At 39.0% G+C, this 20,364-nt stretch overlaps 1 protein-coding gene and 1 pseudogene across 4 annotated transcripts in view; one reads left to right on the top strand and one right to left on the bottom strand.

Annotated features, from left to right (window-relative positions):
• The window catches only part of Dbf4 (DBF4-CDC7 kinase regulatory subunit), a 35,346-nt gene that overhangs the window by 12,938 nt on the left and 2,044 nt on the right, over nt 1-20,364 (bottom strand). For all 4 annotated transcript variants that reach the window (XM_075956261.1, XM_075956263.1, XM_075956262.1 and 1 more), the window contains exons 3-7: nt 9,974-10,153; nt 8,721-8,771; nt 7,122-7,191; nt 6,883-6,959; nt 493-529 (exon numbers count right to left, since the gene is read on the bottom strand). In XM_075956261.1, coding sequence (XP_075812376.1) covers nt 493-529; nt 6,883-6,959; nt 7,122-7,191; nt 8,721-8,771; nt 9,974-10,153 — 415 coding nt within the window. The remainder of the gene's footprint in view (nt 1-492; nt 530-6,882; nt 6,960-7,121; nt 7,192-8,720; nt 8,772-9,973; nt 10,154-20,364) is intronic.
• On the top strand, nt 12,473-14,112 carry LOC142840030 (ras GTPase-activating protein-binding protein 2-like; annotated as a pseudogene).

Raw genomic sequence — 20,364 nt, 5'->3', positions numbered from 1 at the left:
AGATCACATAACGGTCTCATAGAGGACCAGAGGAGTCCAGTTTCCTGCATCTACGCCAGGTGAGACTCATCTCTGCCTGTAACTCCAGCTCCAAGGGACCCAACAACCTCTTCTGGCTTCTTTGGGTACTTGTACTAATGTACTCATAACCCCTTCCCACACGCATCATAAAACAAGTATCTTAAAATACAAAAGCAAAACCCAAAATAACCACTAACACAGAGTAGGGTAGTGGTAGGTGTCAGGCTGTCATAGAATTCGTGTCCTAAAAATTACTAAGAAATCCTCAAATGAATCATTTAAAGAACTACTGACTATCTTGGAAAATCTTTGCAAGTATGTATATTTGGATATACTGGAAATTGACTCCAGGGCTTCATGTATCTGGGATAAGGGCCCTACTACAGAATTAAGCATCCCAAGCTTCAATCTTCATGTATTTTTTTTTCTGCTCTCTAAAAGAAAATTAAACATTGTTACCAGAATACTTACTTCTTGCCTTTTGTATTCCAGTACCAGCTTTTTTTCCCTTTAAAAAAAGAGAAAAAAAATGCAGTGAAAATACTGGGTTTAAAAACAGCAAAAACTGCACAGACAATGGTTCAATACTGTCAAGAGAAAAAAAATCCATAGGAAAAATACTATATCAAAGTGGGTGGTTATTTTTCAAAATTCTTGCTTCTTAACATAGTTGAGTCAAATACACTGAACACTATTCAAGAACTAAAGATCTTGATCATTATACAGAACTCAGTCCTACTTGACATTCTTTACTGAGGTGCTTGTATTGAACACAGGGCCTCGCAGTCCTAGCTCTATTTTCAGCCCCTGCATTCTAGGTTAAGTCTTAGCCTTCAACATATGAAGAAAAGGGTACAGTCTGGAGCTATGAGAAACAAATAATTATAATCTGCTGACTATAACAAAACTCTGGACACCATTCAATAAGCAATTAGGTAGGCATATAAAATTTTTAGGCAGGAAGCAGATTGTGAAGATTGTGTCAAATGTGGACCTCCAGTCATTAAAGGTTTCTGAGTGAATGACTCAAAAACTAAACTAACTCTGGACTGAACCAGCGACCTGGGCCAGAACAGACCTCAGACAGCAAACTACACTGGAACAGGTACGGGGAAGCAACTGCTAAGCCAGTGAGCCAAAGTCAGAGATCGCTGAGGGTCCAGATGTGAATCTGGGACCTTCAAGGGAGTAGACCTAAGCCAGGACCCCTGTGGGTCTGGGAGTGAGTCTAGGAGCTCCAAAAAACCACACTTGAGCCAGGACCTCTTCAGGTCTGGGCGTGAATGTGGGAATTCCAAAGGAGTACGCAGGAACCAAATATCTCTACAGGTTCAGGTGTGAGTCTGAGACCTCAGAAAGAGTACACCTGAGCTAGGACCTCTGTGGGTCTGGGCGTTGGTCTGGGACCTCTGAGGGAGTAAGCCTGAGCCAGGTCCTCTGCGGGTCTGGGTGCACCTAAGCCTGGGAATCCATGAAAGTAGACTGGAGCCAGAGTCCTTTGCAGGACCAACCCCAGCCTCTGCAGGAACGGATCCAGACCAGGGACATTTACAGAAACAGGTCTGAGCCAACAACCTAGGCTAGAGACAGCAAACGCCAAGGGAGTGGAACAAGCTCCTGCGCACTGAGCGACCTCTGAGTGACCTCCAGGAAAATGGAGTGACCAAGTGGGGGGAGGGGTAACTAGAACTGTGGCACTGACTGTACCACGAGGAACAACCATCGGAATCTTGGATTCACTGGCACCTGGAAGATTAATCAACAGAATCACAGACAGCCCCAGGAAAAGAGGAGTAGAAAAGGTAAGAACACACGCAACACCACAAAGAGCAACACAACACCAGTAAAGCCTAAGGACCCTACAACAGCAAGACTTGAACAACCAAATATAGATGAAGCAGAAGAAAATGACCTAAAACATAATTTCAGGAGAATATTTGAAACTCTTAAAGAGAAAATGAGAAATTCCCTCAAAGAAATGAAGAGAAAGACAAACAAAAACTTGTAAGGCATTAGCAAATCCTTTAAAGGAAACCAAGAAAAAGCAATCAAACATACGAAAGAAATTATTCAAGACTTGAAAACTGAAAAAGAGACAATAAAGAAAACACAAGCAGAGGGAATTCTAGAAACAGAAATCATGAGAAAACTCAAAATATCCATGAAATATGGGACACCATGAAAAGGCCAAATCTAGGAATAATAGGTATAGAAGAAGTTCAACTTAAAAGCACAGAAAATATATTTGAAGAAAACTTTCCCAACCTAAAGAAAGATATGCCTATGAAGATAGAAGAAGCTTACAGAACACCAGACCGGATGATAATAATAATAATAATATCCCCTCACCAACATAATAATCAAAACACTAAACATAGAGAGTAAAGAAAGAATATTAAGAGCTGCAAAGTAAAAAGACCAAGTAACATATAAAGGTAGACCTATCAGAATTACACCTGACTTTTCATTGGAGACAATGAAAGCCAGAAAGTAATGGTCAAGTGTTATGCAGACATTAAGAGACCAGACTACTATACTCAGCAAAACTTTTAATCACCATAGAAGGATAAAACCAGATTTAAACAATACCTAGCCAAAAACCCAGCAGCCCTATAAATAGCATAAAATATCTATCTCATAGTATCTTTAACCAAACAAGTAGAAGACTTATACGACAAGAACTTTAAATCTTTGGAGAAAGAAACTGTAGAAGACACCAGAAAATGGAAAGATCTCCCATGCTCTTGGGTAGGTAGAATTAACATAGTAAAAATGGCTTCTTACCAAAAGCAATCTACAGATTCAATGCGATGCCTATCAAAATCCCAGCAAAATTCTTCACCAACCTCGAAAGAAAGATACTCAACTTCATATGGAAAAGCAAAAAACAAAAACAACAAAAAAAAAAAAAACAAACACCCCCCAAAAAAATTCTGTATAGCTAAAACAATGCTGTACAATAAAAGAACTTCTGAAGGCATCACAATCTCTAGCTTCAAACTCTACTACAGAGCTACAGTCTGTACAAAACAGCCTGGTATTGACATAAAAACAGACAGGAGGACCAATGGAACAGAATCAAAGACCCGGATATTAATTAATCCACACACCTTCAAACACCTGATTTTTGACAAAGAAGTAAAAAATATCAAATGGGAAAAAAAAGCATATTTAACAAATGGTGCTGGCATAACTGGATATCAACATGTAGAAGAATGAAAATAGAGACATATCTATCAACCATGCACAAAACTCAAGTCCAAATGGATCAAAGACCTCAACATAAAGCCAGCCACACTGAACCTTATAGAAGAGAAAGTGGGAAGTACACTTGAATGCATTGGCACAGAAGACCACTTCCTAAATATAACCCTAGCAGCACAGACACTGAGAGAAACAATTAATAAATGGAACCTCCTGAAACTGAAAAGCTTCTGTAAACAAAGGATACAGTCAACAAGACAAAACGACAGCCTACAAAATGGGAAAAGATCTTCACTAACCACACATCAGACAGAGGTCTGATCGCTAAAATATATAAAGAATTCAAGAAATTGGTCATCAAAAGATCAAATAATCAAATAATAAAAATGGAGTACAGACCTAAAGAGAGAACTCTCAGAGGAATCTATAATGTCTGAAAGATACTAAAGGAAATGTTCAACATCCTTAGTCCAGAGAAATGTAAATCAAAACAACTCTGAGATTCCACCTTACACCTGTAAGAATGGCCAAGATTACATACACTGATGACAGCTTATGCTGGAGAGGATGTGTGGTAAAGGGAACACTTCTGCATTGCTGGTGGGAGTGCAAGCTGGTACAACCCCTTTGGATGTCAGTGTGGTGATTTCTCAGAAAATTAGAAAACAACCTTCCTCACGACCCAGTAATACAACTTTTGGGTATATATCCAAAGGATGCTCAATCGTGTCACAAGGACATGTGCTCAACTACGTTCATAGTAGCATTGTTTGTCATAGCCAGAACCTGGAAACAACCTAAATGCCCCTCAATGGAAGAATGGATAAGGAAAATGTGGTACATTTACACAATGGAGTACTACACAGCAGAAAAAAATAACCACATCTTGAATTTTGCAGGCAAGTGGATGGAGCTAGAAAACATCGTTCTGAGTAAGGTAACCCAGATACAGAAAGACAATTATCACATATACTCACTCAGAAGTGGTTTTTAAACATAAAGCAAAGAAAACCAGCCTACAAATCACAACCCCAGAGAACCTAGACAACAATGAGGACCTAAGAGAGACATATATAGATCTAAATAGATCTAATCTACATGGGCAGTAGAAAAAGACAAGATCTCCTGAGTAAATTGGGAGCATGGGGACCTTGGAAGATGGTTGAAGGGGAGGGGAGAGGCAGGAAGGGGAACAGAGAAAAATGTAGAGCTCAATAATAATCAATATAAAAAAAAAAGTAACCTAGCTCCATCTTTCTCACTAGAGAAATAACCAAAGAGGCCCCAGGAGCCCAAAGATGCCTCAGGATTTTTTTCCTTTTTCCTTCCAGTTTGTCATAAGGGTGCATTCCAGGTATAAATGTAGTATGCACAGTAGTGTGGGTAGTATGGGAAATTCCCAGTTTCTTACTAGAAGAGCTGGGGAAGGGATCTTTAAATAGAGGCTTCAAGGAACAGGCTGGAGAGAGGAATCCCCAACTCCTTGTATAAATCTACACATGCGACGGGCAGAACTCAACTTTGCACATGTTATCAATAAATCCAAAGTACAGGACAGAAAGGGCTTTGGAAATGGAACTAAGATTCAAATCACTGCTCAAACCTCAGACTAACCCATATGTAGTATGTATATAAGACAACCCTTACAATGCATGCAAGTCTTTGAAAACGTAACAGATTTAAAATGACCTGGTAATTACAAAAGTAAGAGAGAATTCACAGTCTGAACAAAAACTGGATGGCTGTATCTGTTAAAACAACAGTAATGCCAGGCACAGGGGCACACACCTTTAATCACAGCACTTGAGAGGCAAAGGTAGGTGGGTCTTTGTGAGTCTGAGGCCAGTCTGATCTACATAGTGAGACTCTGTCTAGAGAAAAACAAACAATAATAACAAAAATAGCAACAGCAAAAACAAAATCAGCTTTGTCTAACTATTGTGATAGATATGGAAAATTCACAACACTGGCAGTACCTTAGTCAAAACTTAGCTGATACATCAATGTTTGCACACACATGCCAAACAGAAACAATACAACTGAAAAATACAGTACTCATGATACAAAATTTACTGGGTGGACTCAATACCAGAATGCAAACGACAAAGTGGAATGCCAGTCAATACAAAGATATTGAGTAGCCATTTCCAATTGCAAGAGGTGGAAAAACACAGGAAAACCAAAACCAACGGAACCCCAGATACAAGTCCTTAATGTTATTGGAGTTGTAGAAAGTATAAGACGCCTACTGGCCCAAATTACAAAACTACTCTATCTCCATCACTTTTTATAAAGCCATCAACAAATACGTTACACCGAGACTAACTGGCTAGTCCACACAAGATTTTGATATACTACCACCTATAGTAAATGAAATAATATTTGGATTTTCTTATGTAATAAGTTAATTTAAAATGTTTTCCTGGAGATTAAACAAAAGTATCTCTTTAAAAAACAGTAGCAACGAATTATAGGCTCAATGTCCTTTATTTATGGCTAGAAACCAAATATGAGTGAGAACATCCCATGTTCCTCTTTTTGGGTCTGACTTACTTCACTCAGGATAGTGTTTTCTATTTCTGTCCATCTGCATGCAAAATTCAAGAAGTCATTGTTTTTCACTGCTGAGTAGTACTCTAATGTATATATTCCATACTTTCTTCTAAGAAGGTGAACCCAAAGAAAAACATAGGCATCCTCCTGAATATTAACCTTCATCAGGCGATGAAAGGAGACGGAGACAGAGACCCACATTGGAGCATCGAACTGAAATCTCAAGTTCCAAATCAGGAGCAGAAGGAGAGAGAGTACGAGCATGGAACTCGGGACCGCGAGGGGTGCACCCACACACTGAGACAACGGGGAGGTTCTATTGGGAACTCACCAAGGCCAGCTGGCCTGGGTCTGAAAAAGCCTGGGATAAAACCGGACTCGCTGAACATAGCGGACAATGAGGACTACTGAGAACTCAAGAACAATGGCAATGGGTTTTTGATACTACTGCACATACCGGCTTTGTGGGAGCCTAGGCAGTTTGGATGCTCACCTTACTAGACCTGGATGGAGGTGGGTGGTCCTTGGACTTCCCACAGGTCAGGGAACCCTGATTGCTCTTTGGGCTGACGAGGGAAGAGGACTTGATCGGGGGAGGGAAATTAGAGGCGGTGGTGAGGAGGAGGCAGAAATCTTAAATAAATAAATAAATAAAAAGAAGGGCAATTTGTATCCGAGTTTTACCTTGAGATTGCAAAAATTCTTTTGTTATTGCCTAATGCTTGCTATAAAAGGAGGAGTTCAGAAACCAGTCTTTGCCACAGCCTTACAAGTCCATCTCTGGCTGTGATCTCAGCTAGCTGGTAAGTTTTTTGTGGAGATTTATTTTTTTAATTTTTTATTTTCCTAGAATAAAGCTTGCTTCTGGTTTATTAGAAAAAAAAAAAACAGTAGCAACAAAAGAATGAAAAAAGGATGAGAAAACTGTGCGTCCTTACCCCAGAAACAATTTTCACTTCATGAATGGAAGCTTCAACGACAAACATTACATAGGCTTACCTGTAAAATATTCTGACAAAGTCTTTTTGACTTATTAGATATATACATAAAAAAAACCAAGCTATTACTTTTAACAGTACTTTAAAAACAAAGAAAAGAACATACCGCATCCCTCACAGAAGTACTTGATTTCTTGAGAGCACACAACTCTTTCTTCTTCTGGTCAATGTAGTATCTAATGTCTGTTGAGAGAAGGACTGAAGGTTAGTAAATTTACAATGACATCTTAAGTGGTAGTAAACTTACGTTAAGGGTTTACCATCAGAGGTACCCCCTAATGTCAAAAATTTTCTACGTAAAATTAAGAACTAAGGGACAGACAAATATTATAAAAAGATCCTTACCATCAATATGAAGAATCTTTACTCCCCATGATAAGGCATTTGATAGTATACTATTAGCAGGAATAAAATCCTGTAAAAAAAAAAAAAACAAAAAACCCCGTTTATCTAAAAAATTATTATTGTAAAAAAGACATACCAATGCTAATGCCACTGAAGAGTTTATAGTGTCAATCAAGAATTACAAAAGTGCTGGGCGGTGGTCGGGGATGCCTTTAATCACAGCACTCCGGAGGCAGAGGCAGGCAGGTATCTGTGAGTTCGAGGCCAACCTGGTCTACGAGAGCTAGTTCCAGGACAGGCTCCAAAACTACAGAGAAACCCTGTCTCGAAAACCAAAGAATTACTAAAATAATGAGGATTTGTTTTCTATTTTGGCATTCTTAAATCAATCCCAATTAAAATATGCCTATGTTTTGTTTGAGACAAGGTCTCACTTTGTAGGCCTGGCTTGCCTGGAAATCAGAATTCCACCTGCCTCTTCCTCCTCAAAGTGCTAGGAATAAAGGTATGCCCATTATGCCTGGCTTAACAATTACTGTGTAGTCTAAGGCAAACTTTGGTTTTTCAGTAATATTTCTGAAGGCCACAAGATGGGAGTGTTTCTCCAGGAAAGCAGCTTCTGCTTCAGCTAGAATGAGATGATGCCTTAATTTAAGCTTTTCTCATTAAAAATTAAAGACTACTTCAGAATATCTGCAATTTTAATTATAAATTCTGCGTGTATGTGGGGCGTACATGTCTGTGTGCAAGCAAAGGCCAAGGTTAATGCTAGGTGTCTTTTTCCAATCACTCTCCACTTTTAATCTTTTAAAGTCACTTGCTGAACCTGAAAGTCACTAATTCAGCTAGGATAGTCAATAAGCTTTAGGGACTCACTTGCTCCACCCCCACCCCCAAAATACTCCAAGTTTGGGGATTCAAAGCACCTGCTGCCATGCCTGGCTTTTTACTTTTTATGGATTCTGGGCATCCAAATTTAGGTCTTTAGGCTTTCATGGCAGGCATTTTTACCAACTTCACTGCCAGCCCCAAGTTAAATACTTTTTATTACATTTACTTATCCTCCATATGTTCACGTCTTTGTGTGTGTGCACACATATCAGCGCACACTTGGAAATCAGAGGACAATTTCTTTGAGTCAGTTCTTTCCTGCCACCATTTGGGTCCTAATCTTGGCAGTAAGCTGTTTTCCCACTGAAACATCTAACTTGCCCACAGATACATTTTAAATAATATCTATAATGTCAACACTTGGAAGTCAAGCTTTAAGCAAATTTGAGGCCAGCCTAAACTACATAAGAATCTGTTGCAGAAAAATCAGACACGCCTAAAAGAAGACCAAACAAGCAAAAAGAGAGTTTAGCACAGATTTTTTTTCCCCTTCTTGTCTCCTGTCCTGGCTGGTTTTGAACTTCTTAAGTATCTGAGGCGCTCTTGAACGTCTCATTCTCTAGTTCCCTAATGCTGTGAGCACAGGCATATGCTGTTTGCCATGCCTGGCTTATGAACAGCCAAGGAGCTCATGTGTGCTAGACCATCACCGTCCCAAATAAGCTCTAGCTGCAGCCCACACAGTGTCAATTTCAAGTTGATACTCACATGATCCTTGACAGCTTTTTCAGCTAATAACTTTCCTCTGCTCAGACACACCTATAAGAAGACCGAAAAAGCAAGCATAAAGATATACAATACTTCATCGGAGAAAGGGATAGAAAGGGGAAATCAATAAAGTAGATAAATTCGGTTTATATAAAGTCTCAACAGCTAAGAACACAGCAAATTTATGGTCAAAGGTGACTTCATCATTCTCTTGGCAACACAGATGTTTTAAAAAATATTTTTTCCCTCTTCCCCCCCCAGCAGAGAAAACAACAACAAAACATCAAGAACAAAAAAAGAAACTGATGAGACCCAAGAGGGTCAATTTTTATGAATCAGCCTGCATCCTTCTCCTTTTCTCAAGTGATTTCTTTTTGCTCTATATTTAAACTGCTTTTCATATGGCTCCAACAGATAAGGAAGGTATGTTTTAAACAGCAACTTAATTATATGTCAATCTAACAATTTAGATACATTAAGTGTTTTATTTCTCACTCTCTAAATATTTAAGTCAATTAGTTTTCCTTCCTTTTGTCTTCCGCCTTAATGGCAATGACTTGACAGGAGAGTATTGCCAGTAATTTTTTAGCATGGATTAATAATTTCGTTTATGCAAGGGTCAAGCAGAATACCTTTGTAGGCCTTATATGTCACATGATCTTTGCCACAGACTAAAATTCTACCTAAAGCATGAAAGCAGCACTAACATTTATACAGTAATTACACACACATTTTCTACTTGCCACGAAATACTGTTTTGATTTTTCACCAAGCTCTTGGATGTGTAAAATTATGCCTAACTTGTAAACTGTGTGAAATAGGCAGTAAGCTGGAACTGGTCAGTTTGTTTTTCTCTACTTTCAAATTTCTTCAAAAGAGTGACTGGCTATTAACTTTTTTTGTAAATTATTCCAAAAACAAAGCTACCTTCTAAAGTAAAAGTGTGTATGTATGTATGTATGTATGTATGTATATATGTATGTATGTTTGTATGGAAGGAATCAGGGTACGACTTGAGCACACTGTATCATTAAAAAAAAGACAGCCAACGTTAAGCACAGTGAGGAAACCGTGGAGCTTCAGCTTTATAACTGCTCCATCTATGTGCTATAAGCCTGCTATTCAAAGTCCAGAGAGGTAGAAGCAGGAGGGCTGACAATTTTGAGGTTAGTTTGGGCTATGTAGAGAGCCCAGACCAGCCTGAGAGAGTTACACAGTGAGATCTTGTCTCTAAGCATGAATAACACACTTACTCTGTCTGGAGACTTAAAGGAACTCCCATCATGGCTGGGATGAGGTGAGGTGGTTTCCGCAGTATAAGCAGATTCTGGACTCGGTACCGGAGAAATTCGACCCAATGTTTGTGCATACTTTGCTTCCTTTTTATTTGAAACAAGATAACTGATATCTTTGCTGAGAAATTCCTCAACTCGCTAGAAGAAAACAAAGTACTTTTAATAAAAACTCCAAAGCTATTTAAAAATTACACAAATTACAATTTGATGCAATTTGTATCTTATAAATTGGTACTTTTCGAGCTATATTTTTTCAAGCCAGTAGTTTTCATGTGCGAAATACTATTCTTAAGTACTTTATCCTAATAATGTAGTCCATGTACTCCCAGGGTACTTCTCTATGTATTTTGGAGATGAAAACTGAAGTGACTTGCTGGAGTTATACCAACAAAGTTTTCTACTGAGGTGAACTGTTCTTTGCCTGTATCATGTAAAAACATTGTACAAACTAGCTACCAAGCATTATTATAACCAGACTATTGAATTTTAAATTTTACTTAATTTTACCAGCTGGTAATCTCAGTTCTAAATCATTAAGTTTAAAACACTTTCTAAGGCTGGGTGGTGGTGGCGCACGCCTTTAATCCCAGCACTTGGGAGGCAGATGTAGGTGGATCTTTGTGAGTTCGAGACCAGCCTGGTCTACAAGAGCTAGTTCCAGGACAGGCTCCAAAACCACAGAGAAACCCTGTCTCGAAAAACCAAAAAACAAAGACAAAAAAAACCAAAACAAAACATTTTCTAAGGCTTAAACATAGAAAAAAATATTGTATAAGCATAAAATTGTTAAAAGGAAATGCCCAACATGCTTTGTAGAATCACATGTACCAAAGTCAATGTTATTAAAGACCACTCATCACTCAGGAAGAATTAAACTAAGTCTACTAACACTAGTAGTACTATTAAAATGCATGCCATATAAACACAACTGCCATGGAAGACTGAGAACTAAGCAGAAACAACTAATACTCAGTAAGAAGACCTTGTACAACCTCTATCTAATCTAACTTCTTCAGGAATCATATCACAAAAGGCAATAACAAGGTCTGTCAGCAAGAGGCCTCAAGGGGTTGGCACATGTTGCCAAGCCTGATCAGAGTTTAATCAACTGGAAAAACATTGCAGAAGGATAAAACAAACTCCTGTAAGGTTCTCCTCTGATTTCCATCTACGACTGAACATCTTAGATGTGCACACTTACACACACACACACACACACATACAAACTTACACACACTGTGTAAACATGTTTTAAGAGGCTAAAAAAATGAAGTGAAGTTTGTGATGTTAATTTAAGCTATATTAACTCAGAATTGGCTGCTGAGAGGAGCAACCTTAGGGAAATGCAAACTGTTATCTTTTCTCCCAGGCAATATTCATTTTCACTGACCAGCTAATAAAGTATTTATTTATTTATTCCAGAAAATATAAGCCTTGTATAAAGGCAGGAAAGATATAAGTATACATATACACTAGTTCAACTTTTTCTCCCTCTCTCTTTCTTGTTTTTAGAGATGAGGTTTCTCTGTGTAGCCTTGGCTGTCTTGGAACTCTCTCTGTAAACCAGCTAGTCTTGAACTCAGAGATCCATCTACCTCTGCCTCCTGAGTGCTGGATTAAAGGTGCTTAGTTCCACTATGTTAAGTGTGACAAGTCAAAGGCAATCTCCATCTTTATGATGCTTTACATCATCACTATGACAGCATTAGGAAGGTTGAGAATCACTGCTCTATGGTCTTTGGACAAATGCTTTGAAAATCAAATGAAGTCGTAAAGATAGGATCAAGAGCCAGTGCTGCTGCTCTGGCTATACAAAAGGAAGAGAATTAAGATGGGATGATCAGTCAGTCACTGTATTGTTATTTTCTCATTGACTCTAACAAAATACCTCACAAAAGCGACTTTAAAAAGTTTATTCTGACTCAGGATTTGAGGAAATATAATCAATTCAACACAGCAGAAAAGGTATGACAGCGGGAGCATGAAGCAACTGATCATGATGAAATTATGAGGCCACTGCTCTGCTAGTGTTCACAATGGTTTCTTTTTGGTTTTGGTTTTTCGAGACAGGGTTTCTCTGTAATGTTGGCACCTGTTCTGGAACTAGCTCTTGTAGTCCAGGATGGCCTCTGCCTCCCGAGTGCTGGGATGAACATGGAGTTCATGGAGTAGTGCCTCCTTGTCCTACTTTACTCTGTTGCTGTGTTAAAACAAAGGGTTTATCTCAGCTTATACTTCCAGGTAACAGCCCACCACCTAGTGCAGTGCCTTATGTCGTGGTGACCCCAACCACACAATTATTCTTGTTGGCACTTCATAACTGTAGTTTTGCTGTTATGAATCATAATGTATATATCTGTGTTTTCCAATGGTCTTGGGGGTCTCGACCTAGCTGTTGAGAACCACTTGATCTAGGAGAAGCCAGGGCAGGAGCTTGAAGTAACTGAAGCAGAGACCATGGAGGAATGCTGCTATCCATGGCTGGCTCAGCTTGCAGATGTCCACATCTTTGATACCCTACTTTCAATTCTTTCAGATATATACCCTAAAGTAAACTGCTTAAAACCCCCTTTTCCACCCTGAAACCATCCAAACTGTTCGTGCAGCTGTTGTCTCAATTTACATTCCCACTAACACTGTATTTTCTGGTCTTTACCAGCAGCTAATTTACCTGATGATTAGGATACTGTGGGGTTACTAATAGATCTTTTATGAGTGCCTATTTAGGCCCTTCACCCATTATTTATTTTTATGTGTATGAGGGTTTGCTTTTATATATGTATCTGTATGTATGCCTGGTGCCTGAGGCCAGAAGAGAGTGTCACATCACGTAGAACTATGTATAGATGATAGTGAGTTGCCATGTGGACCCTGGAAACTGAACCCAGGTCCCCTGAGTTTTAACTGCTAAGCCACCTCTACAGGCCCCTTAACCCACTGGATTATCCTTCTGTTGAAATGTAGGTCTTCATAAATTCTGTACATAAATCACTTATCAGATATACGATATACAATTTTTCTTCAAAACAGATCTCATATAGTCTAGGATGACCTTAAATGACTGATTCTCCAGTCCTTAGCCCCCTCCCCATCCCACCCTTAATGTTCTGATGACTGGTCAGTACCACAGTTTGCATTTTATGTAATGACAGGGACCAACCCCAGAGCTTCATGTAGGCTTAGCAAGCAATATCTACTGAGCAAGCACTAATCATTTGTAAAATATTCTCTACCACTCCTCTTCCTTCCAAACCCGCTTCTCTCCCTCAAGAACTGCCAAAGCCGGGCTGGAGAGATGGCTCAGAGGTTAAGAGCATTGCCTGCTCTTCCAAAGGTCCTGAGTTCAATTCCCAGCAACCACATGGTGGCTCACAACCATCTGTAAGGAAGCCTGGTGCTCTCTTCTGGCCTGCAGGTATATATAAAAGGAATGCTGTATACATAATAAATAAATAAATTAAAAAAAAAAACCAAACCTGCCAAAGCCAAGGGTTGACGCTAAACCAGAAATGCAATCTCAGCCACAATGGGTTCCTCGAGAGTGAACTGCTCGTCGCCACCCCCCTCAAAGGACGGAGAACAGGCAGAGATAAGGAACAGAATGATTCTGACAATTGGAGAATAATCCATTATCTAGATAGTCATCAGCTTTTCATTGGTAACTTGCCTCATGATATTGATGTAAAAGAATTTCTTCTTATGAGTTTTGGAAATGTTGTGGAACTTTGCATTAATACCAAGGATGTTAGGGGAAAACTTCCAAATTTTGGTTTTGTGGTTTTTTGACGACACCGAACAGTTCAGAGAATCTTAATAGCAAAACCAATTATGTTTCGAGGAGAAGTACGCTTAAATGTGGAAGAGAAGAAAATGAGAGCTGCCAGAGAGCAAGAAACCAGGGGTGGAGGTGACGACCGTAGGGATTATCAGGTGCAAAGCTCGAGGCCCTCCTGGTGGCCCACGTGGAATTACGAGTGGTGAAATGATGCATGGCCGTGATGAAGAAGACGACCTCCACGAAGTGGCATGGCACAGAAACTTGGTTCTGGAGAGGAACTGGGCAAATGGAAGGCTGCTTCACAGGACAGCGTCGTTGAAGTTCCACTGTTGGCAAAGTTTTGGTAGTGGTACCTATCCCATTGCATTTGCATTCTTGTTAAGGTTTTGGCTTTTGAAATGTGACACAGCCTTTCTGATCCTTTCTTTGATGTGAAAAGCATCTTTTGGTCATTAGTTAAATTTAAATGGACATTATTCCCCAATTTTACAACAGGATTCATATTATTAATTCATAAATCTCCACTTGAAGAATTAAGGACTGAGAAATGACCATATCTTAAACTGTCTATAACAAAATTAACTTTAAAGGACATGCCTATTAAATTCAGGTCATTTGAGTTTAAAAAAATCCTCTGCTGCACATTTTGTTTAAGTGTTAACTGCTTCTGCTATCGATGCTAGAAACACAAATAATGCAATTTGTGCAACTGCAGAATCTTGCTTTTTTTTCTTGTCCCCCAACACAAACCAACAATAACTTGTTATATACTCAACAGAATGCACTATCGGGTATTTTGAAGTCATTAACATTGACATCTGCACCAAGAGATAACAGGAAAAATATCTTTCAACTTCTTTTTCAGTAGAGAATAGTTTGTAAAATGATGAGGGTATTTTATCTGCTTGCTGTGGCCAGCATGTGCACTCACAAACCTTAACAAGACTGCAAATATTCCAGTAGGAAAATATTTAGTTATAAATGAAATAACAAAAACGAGAACTTCAAATACTGTGGTCTCAAATACTAGGCCAGATTTAGTGGCTCTGTAGCATAAGAGTTTCCAACTTGTCCTCTTAAGTACAGGGATGGCTGGCTGCTCAACACACTCCTCCTCTTTTCTTTCTTTAAGCTGTGGACAATGAAAACTGTTTCCTGTATTGGATTTCTGGTACTGTCATAACCATGATGGTGCCTTCTACAACACATCATCCCAGTCTTGCTGTGATTCTGTGCAGTGTGGTTATCAGTCACTGTGCTGCAAAGCCAACTGGCTGCAAAACACTGAAGAAAATCATTGATGTGTAAAAATTGTAGTATCTTTAAAATCAGTAAAATGAATGCCTATTTATCTTTTCTTCAGTTAACATCATCTATGTTCTATGTGGGGGGGACTCTCATGTGTTTGAAGGGAGAGGAAGTCAGTTGAGTAAATCTTGTTGACATTTAGCTCAAATATGAACTATAAAATGTTAGCACTTAATACTTGGAAAAGTCAAACTTGATGTACATTTTAGCTAACTACTCAATTTACTGTCTTTATAGCAGGTTCCAGTAAACCACAAGAATGACAAAGATTATCCAGTATTATGGTTGGAATAATAAGTATGTATCACATTTCTGATGTTTCAAGAAAGAAGCGGAGTAAACAAGTGTGACCACTCAAAGCTGCTTATTAGTTAACATGGAAGACTTCTCCATCCTACCTTAGTGAACACAAACACACACTTGACATGGTAGCCAGTCGGTTCTGAACTATGTGACTGTTTGCTAGCTATTAAACTATTTTGTTTTTGTCAGCTGGGCAATATGGGTAAAATTTATTGTCTCTTTCCCCTTTAAATGAGGTCTCCCATTTTCGAGGAAACGTCTTGCACCATTGTATATATTTTGTAGACACAAATTTTTGTAGTTTTAATTTTAGAAGGCTAAGGTTTTTTGTTTGAAATAGTTTTAGACTTTATAAAGTATAGTACTTGAAGTTTGTACTAAAAAAATACTTTGGAGTTTTGAAGCCTTTATTCAAAATACTTTGAAATAAGTGGCTTTATTATCAGTGGTTTTCCCCCAAGTGTACTTATCTTTCGTTCTTATTTCCCTCTTCCTATTGTATGTGTGTGTAAATAGTTACACACACATAGAAACACATGGACACAAGCATATATATTTCCAATCCAGGACATTGCCTTGTAACCCACAGAAACGGTTACACCACTAAGAGATGAGAGATGTTAAGGTTAATAGAGAGAAGTGGCGCTCAGAGCCATTCAGCTTCATCTAGATGAGACATGAACACATCACACAGAGAAGTTTACATGGTGACTTCACCTGCAGAACTGTGGATTTTCAATATTTTGTCCCCCTTTCAGTGACAAATTAAAACATTACTCATCTACCATTACTGTTATTTGCTGATTTTATTTTACTTTTATGGTAATATTCTATCCCTTTTTTTTTTTTTTTTGGTTTTTCGAGACAGGGTTTCTCTGTGGTTTTGGAGCCTGTCCTGGAACTAGCTCTACAGACCAGGCTGGCCTCGAACTCAGAGATCCGCCTGCCTCTGCCTCCCGAGTGCTGGGATTAAAGGCATGCGCCACAACCGCCCGGCTTTTATTTTATTTTTATGGTAATATTCTATCCTTATGACACTACTGCAACCAAATTGGCTTTACCATCTTGGCTTTAGTAGGTATAGAAGACAATGGATTACCATCTTTATTTTGTAATGTGTTAAACATTATATTCTGGTAGAATCTAGTTTAATTGTTTCAGGCGGAAAGTATTCTTTTTGAGTTTCCATTTTGAAAGTGTTTGGACTAAAACAATAAAGTATTCATGTCAGTCATGCCGGGCGATGGTGGCGCATGCCTTTAATCCCAGCACTTGGGAGGCAGAGGCAGGCGGATTTCTGTGAGTTCGAGACCAGCCTGGTCTACAGAGCTAGTTCCAGGACAGGCTCCAAAGCCACAGAGAAACCCTGTCTCGAAAAAAAAAAAAATACTCATGTCTGCAAAAAAATATACTATTCGTTGCCCAGAGAGATACATACATGCTGTATTTATTAAACAAAAGCCGGGTAGATGTTGGAACCCAAAGACTATACAGTAAATGTACAGCTGACAGATTCATAAAGACAGAGCCACAATTGTACACCTTATAGGGTACCCGTTTTGCAGAGCTGTGGGAACACTTGTCTTTTGGGAAAGTCACTGTCACATCTGCAAAAACCTTGTGAAGCCAGATTCTTCCCTTCAAAATGGGATTCATTCCCAGAATACCTCAGCAGTGTAACCTCTGCAGGGCAGTGGAATAACCTTGCTCCACTCCCCCACACCAGGAGGCCTTAGAGCGAAAACATTCAGTCTTTGTTCTAACAGTCAAGTTTACAGAGTCAATCCCTCAAAATTACCTGCTAACAGACCACATATAAATGTCTATAGAAGACAAGCACTAAGCAGGAAGGCAGCACGCTCCACCTTCGCTAACAAACAAATCTGGGTGTCCCCAAAGCTGATTATCACAAAAGAGATTGGATGAGGAGAATGAGTGAATTCAGGATTCTGGGGTGCTTAGTAACTTTATCTAACGGTTTCTGCTGTCAGGTATTTCCCCTTGAATGCTGGCTCTTTCCTGGGTAGGGTCACCTCTACTGGAGTACTACTGCTTTGTCAGTTTCTACCTGCGCTTTATCTGATTTTGATGTGCATATTATCATTGTCTTCGCCTATGGAGTTTTCTAACTATGTCTGTAAAAACCAAAAACCTCGTGGAGATCAGCCCTTATTCTTCTTTTCCTCTTTTCCTTGCTACTTCTTCTTCTGCTCTGTGTCCCTTCACTTCACTCCCCACCCCGCACACAAAATAAAGAGCATGCAGAGGTTCTTTTATTTTTAATTTTTTTTTATTTTTTTTTACCCTCAGATCCTTGCCTGCCATAGACATCTATTCTGAGTCCTGAGGGGGTACTGAGACTGGTACATGGTTTTTGCCATGTTTGGCATGTCCTTGTGATTCTTATTAATGAAGAACCTGGCCAGCCCACGCATGGCAAACATGACTCTGGCAGGCTTTGCCCTTCTCCTGTATTCCCTCTGCTTTGCTAAACCATTACATTACATTCCTAAAGCTAGCCATCAATGTCTATTTCCATTTGGCTACCTCCTCCTCCTAAGGTTTACTGCTAAGGTCCAGCTATCCAAGTACTTAAGTCCAGCAATCAAAAGCCCCGTTTGGTTACCCTAATCAATATGCCCATCCTAACACAGGGTTTCCCCTTGTACTTCTATTTTCCTATGGGCCACGTCTTTCTCCTCTATCCTGAGGTAGTCCTTTATCATCCTTTCTAACCCTAAAAATACCCCTTCCCCTTTGCCCTCTATCTCTTGTCTTTGCCTCTAATTCCCTGCCCTTTGTCCTTCTGGGGCAAATAAATCTTTGTGCTGAGAACTTGGTCTTGGGGTGTCCCGAGCCAATAATAGTCTCTTTCACTTAATCTTCAGAGTATAAATTGCCTGGTGCTCTGAATAAAGTTGGCTACTTCATGAAACTTCAGTTCACCTCATTTTTAGGTCCCGCTCTCCCAGATTCATGAATCCAACTACCCTTATACTTACCTTTCTCCAAATGTTTTATTCTAGTCTAAACTATTTAGAAATAGGCCTATCATTTGTTCTTTTTCTTTAAATTGGTCTCACTTAACAAACCTGGCTCTATGTCCTTACGTGGCTTTGCTTTAGCTACTTTTCTTAACACTATGAAACAAAGTTTGATATGTGCGAAAATTGACTGCTATACAGTTCTGTGTAAATCAACAGGATAATAAATAACATGTTTTTATTAAGACTAGAAAAAAACAGAACTAGTCAATTAAACAGTGACACTTTTGGGGTGATCTGAAGCAACAGTAAATAATAAAAAGGACAGAAGGGCTATATTAAACTAAAAATTGGGGAAAAACATAACATTTTATTTGACAAAATTAGTTTGGATCTAGGAATTGAATCAACATCACTGAATTAAAGAAAAGAAATTCTAAAGACCACAACTAAGTACTTCTTCCCAATAAGAAAATTAGTGAAGTATGGAACTTGGCTCTCTGTTTTTACCATATGGGTCCCAAAGATCACATGGGTTATTGCAAATGCCCTTGCATGCAAGCTACCTCACTGGCCCAGTACTTTTTCTCTAGGGGGAGAGTACAGCTGTGATCTCCAATAGCACAAATTTGCAGCAGAGTTTTCAGCATTTGAGGAAATCACAGGTGTCCATACATCTGGAGTGCCACGGAGAAGCCTCATCTTGCGAAAATCACCTTTGTGATCATGGTAACTCCGTTGCCCCGGAAGTATAAATCTTACACTTTTAATTATGTACACTGAGATACTAGAAACCATGACAGTAAAATCTGATAACATAAAAAATCAAAACCGTCCTTAACTACTATCTATTGCAGAAGCAATTCAAAATTTGTTTCTTGAACATAGCTTAGGAAGCGCTGTGAGGATGGGGGAGAAAGAAGCAGTGGTCAGCTTTTTTAAATGTTTCCCACACTAGGCTTATGGACATACCATCGTCTGAAGCCATCTACTGCTAAAAACACAAACCGAAACATCAGTGATTTAGACCTACAGTTAAAGACTGGGCAACATATCTGAGAAAGTATGAAGTTAGCCACCAATAATTAAAAAGAATGGTGGTGTACCACGTTACTCTGGGAATGAGATTCCCAGACAGCACTTAAGTTTAAAAACAGATATGTTTACACATACCTAAGGTACTAAGTACATATACCATACCTTTGACAGACCAGTCAATGGTGGCATGTCTATCGACCAAGACCTCTATACGTGCAGCCATATGGGCCATTATGATAAACGCTACCATAAATATGTGATAATGAGTCAACAAAATGAGTAGTAGAAAAGTAGGGAGTTCAGGGGAGCTGGAGAGCAAGCGTGGAAGGACAATGAAGGTAATAAATAGGGGTGACCAGTTATGCTGCAGCTTGTATATGAATGTAATAATAATAATGAAGGTAATAAATAGGGGGTAACCGGTTATGCTGCAGTTTGTATATGAATGTAATTGACAAGATAGCAAAAATAAAACTTATTCAAAAAGTGAATATGAAATTTTTTCATATTCAAAGTAAAATTCTATTTATCCCCTGCAAAGAAAAGTAGAAAAATTTCAAGGGCAGGTAAGTAAAATATCACATTAACAAAAATTCTAAGACATCTGGGAACTACTCTTTTGAATTCTAGACTGGAAACAGGCAAACTTTCAGAAACTCAAAATTCCAAGCCAGGAGAAACTTTTGGAACAGTAAAAATCATAATAAGCTCATCTGCTAGTATTTAGGTAATATTAATATTACACATGTGAAATCTTTTAGATTTTTGTCTAAGTTTTCTGATCATCTGAGTAATATATGTAACAGGGAAGACAGTTTAACTACAACTCCAAAACTGCTGTTCCCCCAATGATGGGCTTCTGTTGACACAGGAGCTCTCGCGCTCTCTCTCTCTCTCTCTCTCTCTCTCTCTCTTTCTCTCTCTCTCTCTCATGCACG

The sequence above is a fragment of the Microtus pennsylvanicus genome, chromosome 22, assembly GCF_037038515.1.
Source record: "Microtus pennsylvanicus isolate mMicPen1 chromosome 22, mMicPen1.hap1, whole genome shotgun sequence".
Lineage (NCBI taxonomy): Eukaryota > Metazoa > Chordata > Mammalia > Rodentia > Cricetidae > Microtus > Microtus pennsylvanicus.
The sequence above is the reverse complement of the archived record's forward strand: the minus strand, read 5'-3'. Positions and strand labels throughout refer to the sequence as shown.